We start from the raw sequence: 1049 nt of genomic DNA on the forward strand, positions 1-1049 counted from the left end.
GGCCAGGATTAGGGCCAGGAGCCGCCGGCGTCCGGCGTGCGAGGCCCGGCTCTTGCGCACCGAAGCGAGCGGAGCGAGCCGAAGAGAAAATTTGAGGATAAGGTCGTACTTGCATGTATGTACGTCCCTGTTTTGACAGTACGTACGTAGTGTCGAAGTACGTCCGTGGTTGAGCTGAGGCGCACGTACGCGAGGGTCGCTAGCGTGTCGTCAGCAAGGGCGTGTGGGCTGGGGGCATTTCCGCCCACGTTCTTGCGATACGTACTTGATTTCACGGTCGTGAAACCAAGGTTGCCAAGCTCTGAAAGCTTGTCATCACCGCGTAAAAAAAAACTGTTGGGGTGGTGCCGTCCTCCCATCCCTCCCTTGGATTATCTGGTTTCTTTCTTTCTTTCTGTGTACGCCTCCCCGTGTTTGTAGCCCGGCGTGTGAGCCCCGTTTGTGCCGCGTCCCGTGCCCCCGAGTTCATTTTAAGTTTGCGGCGGTCCTATTCCCAGCTCGCGGGGCCAGTTCCTTTAGTTTGGGGGGCCGCGGAAGAAAAACGGAAGAAAATCCGTGGAGGCAGCTTCAGCTGGCGATCGGGTTTTGCGCCGACCTGCTTCGCCCTTATGCCCGCGGCGTCTACCCCTCCGGCCGTACCGAGGCCGCCAGCCGAGTACGTTCTGCGTGCTCGGGAGGCGGCGCTCGACTGGAGCAACGCGGCGCCCACGGGAGAGGCGGGCCCCTCCTCGGCGGCGGTGCCATCGCTGAGGCGGCTGAGAACGAAGTCGAGCGTATCGGGGCGACAGGGCGAAGGCCCGGCCGACGCACATGGCGGCGACAGACCCGTCGTCGCACGCGTGGAGCTCATCCACTCGTGCGATGACGGGTCTGTCGTCACCATGTGCGTCAGCTGCCCCGACGTGCCGGCGCAGGCCTGCCGCTCTTTCAACCAGGACGCGCGGGCCACCGTCGCCGCGCTCCTCGGCGGCGAGCACGCGAGCTGCCCCGGTCGGCGGTACACCGGCCGGGAGCTTGCCGCGTGGGTGCTGACCGAGGAGCAAATTTCC

The 1049-nt window shown here is 64.2% G+C and overlaps 1 protein-coding gene across 1 annotated transcript; it reads left to right on the forward strand.

Moving 5' to 3' along the window:
* Nucleotides 1-608: 608 nt before the first annotated feature.
* Nucleotides 609-1025, forward strand: EMIHUDRAFT_260450 (hypothetical protein; the record flags this gene model as incomplete). Its single annotated transcript, XM_005791658.1, has 1 exon — nt 609-1025. A coding segment is annotated over one exon (417 nt), but the record flags the coding sequence as incomplete, so codon positions are not given.
* Nucleotides 1026-1049: the final 24 nt, after the last annotated feature.

This window comes from Emiliania huxleyi (genome assembly GCF_000372725.1).
Source record: "Emiliania huxleyi CCMP1516 unplaced genomic scaffold EMIHUscaffold_11065, whole genome shotgun sequence".
Lineage (NCBI taxonomy): Eukaryota > Haptophyta > Isochrysidales > Noelaerhabdaceae > Emiliania > Emiliania huxleyi.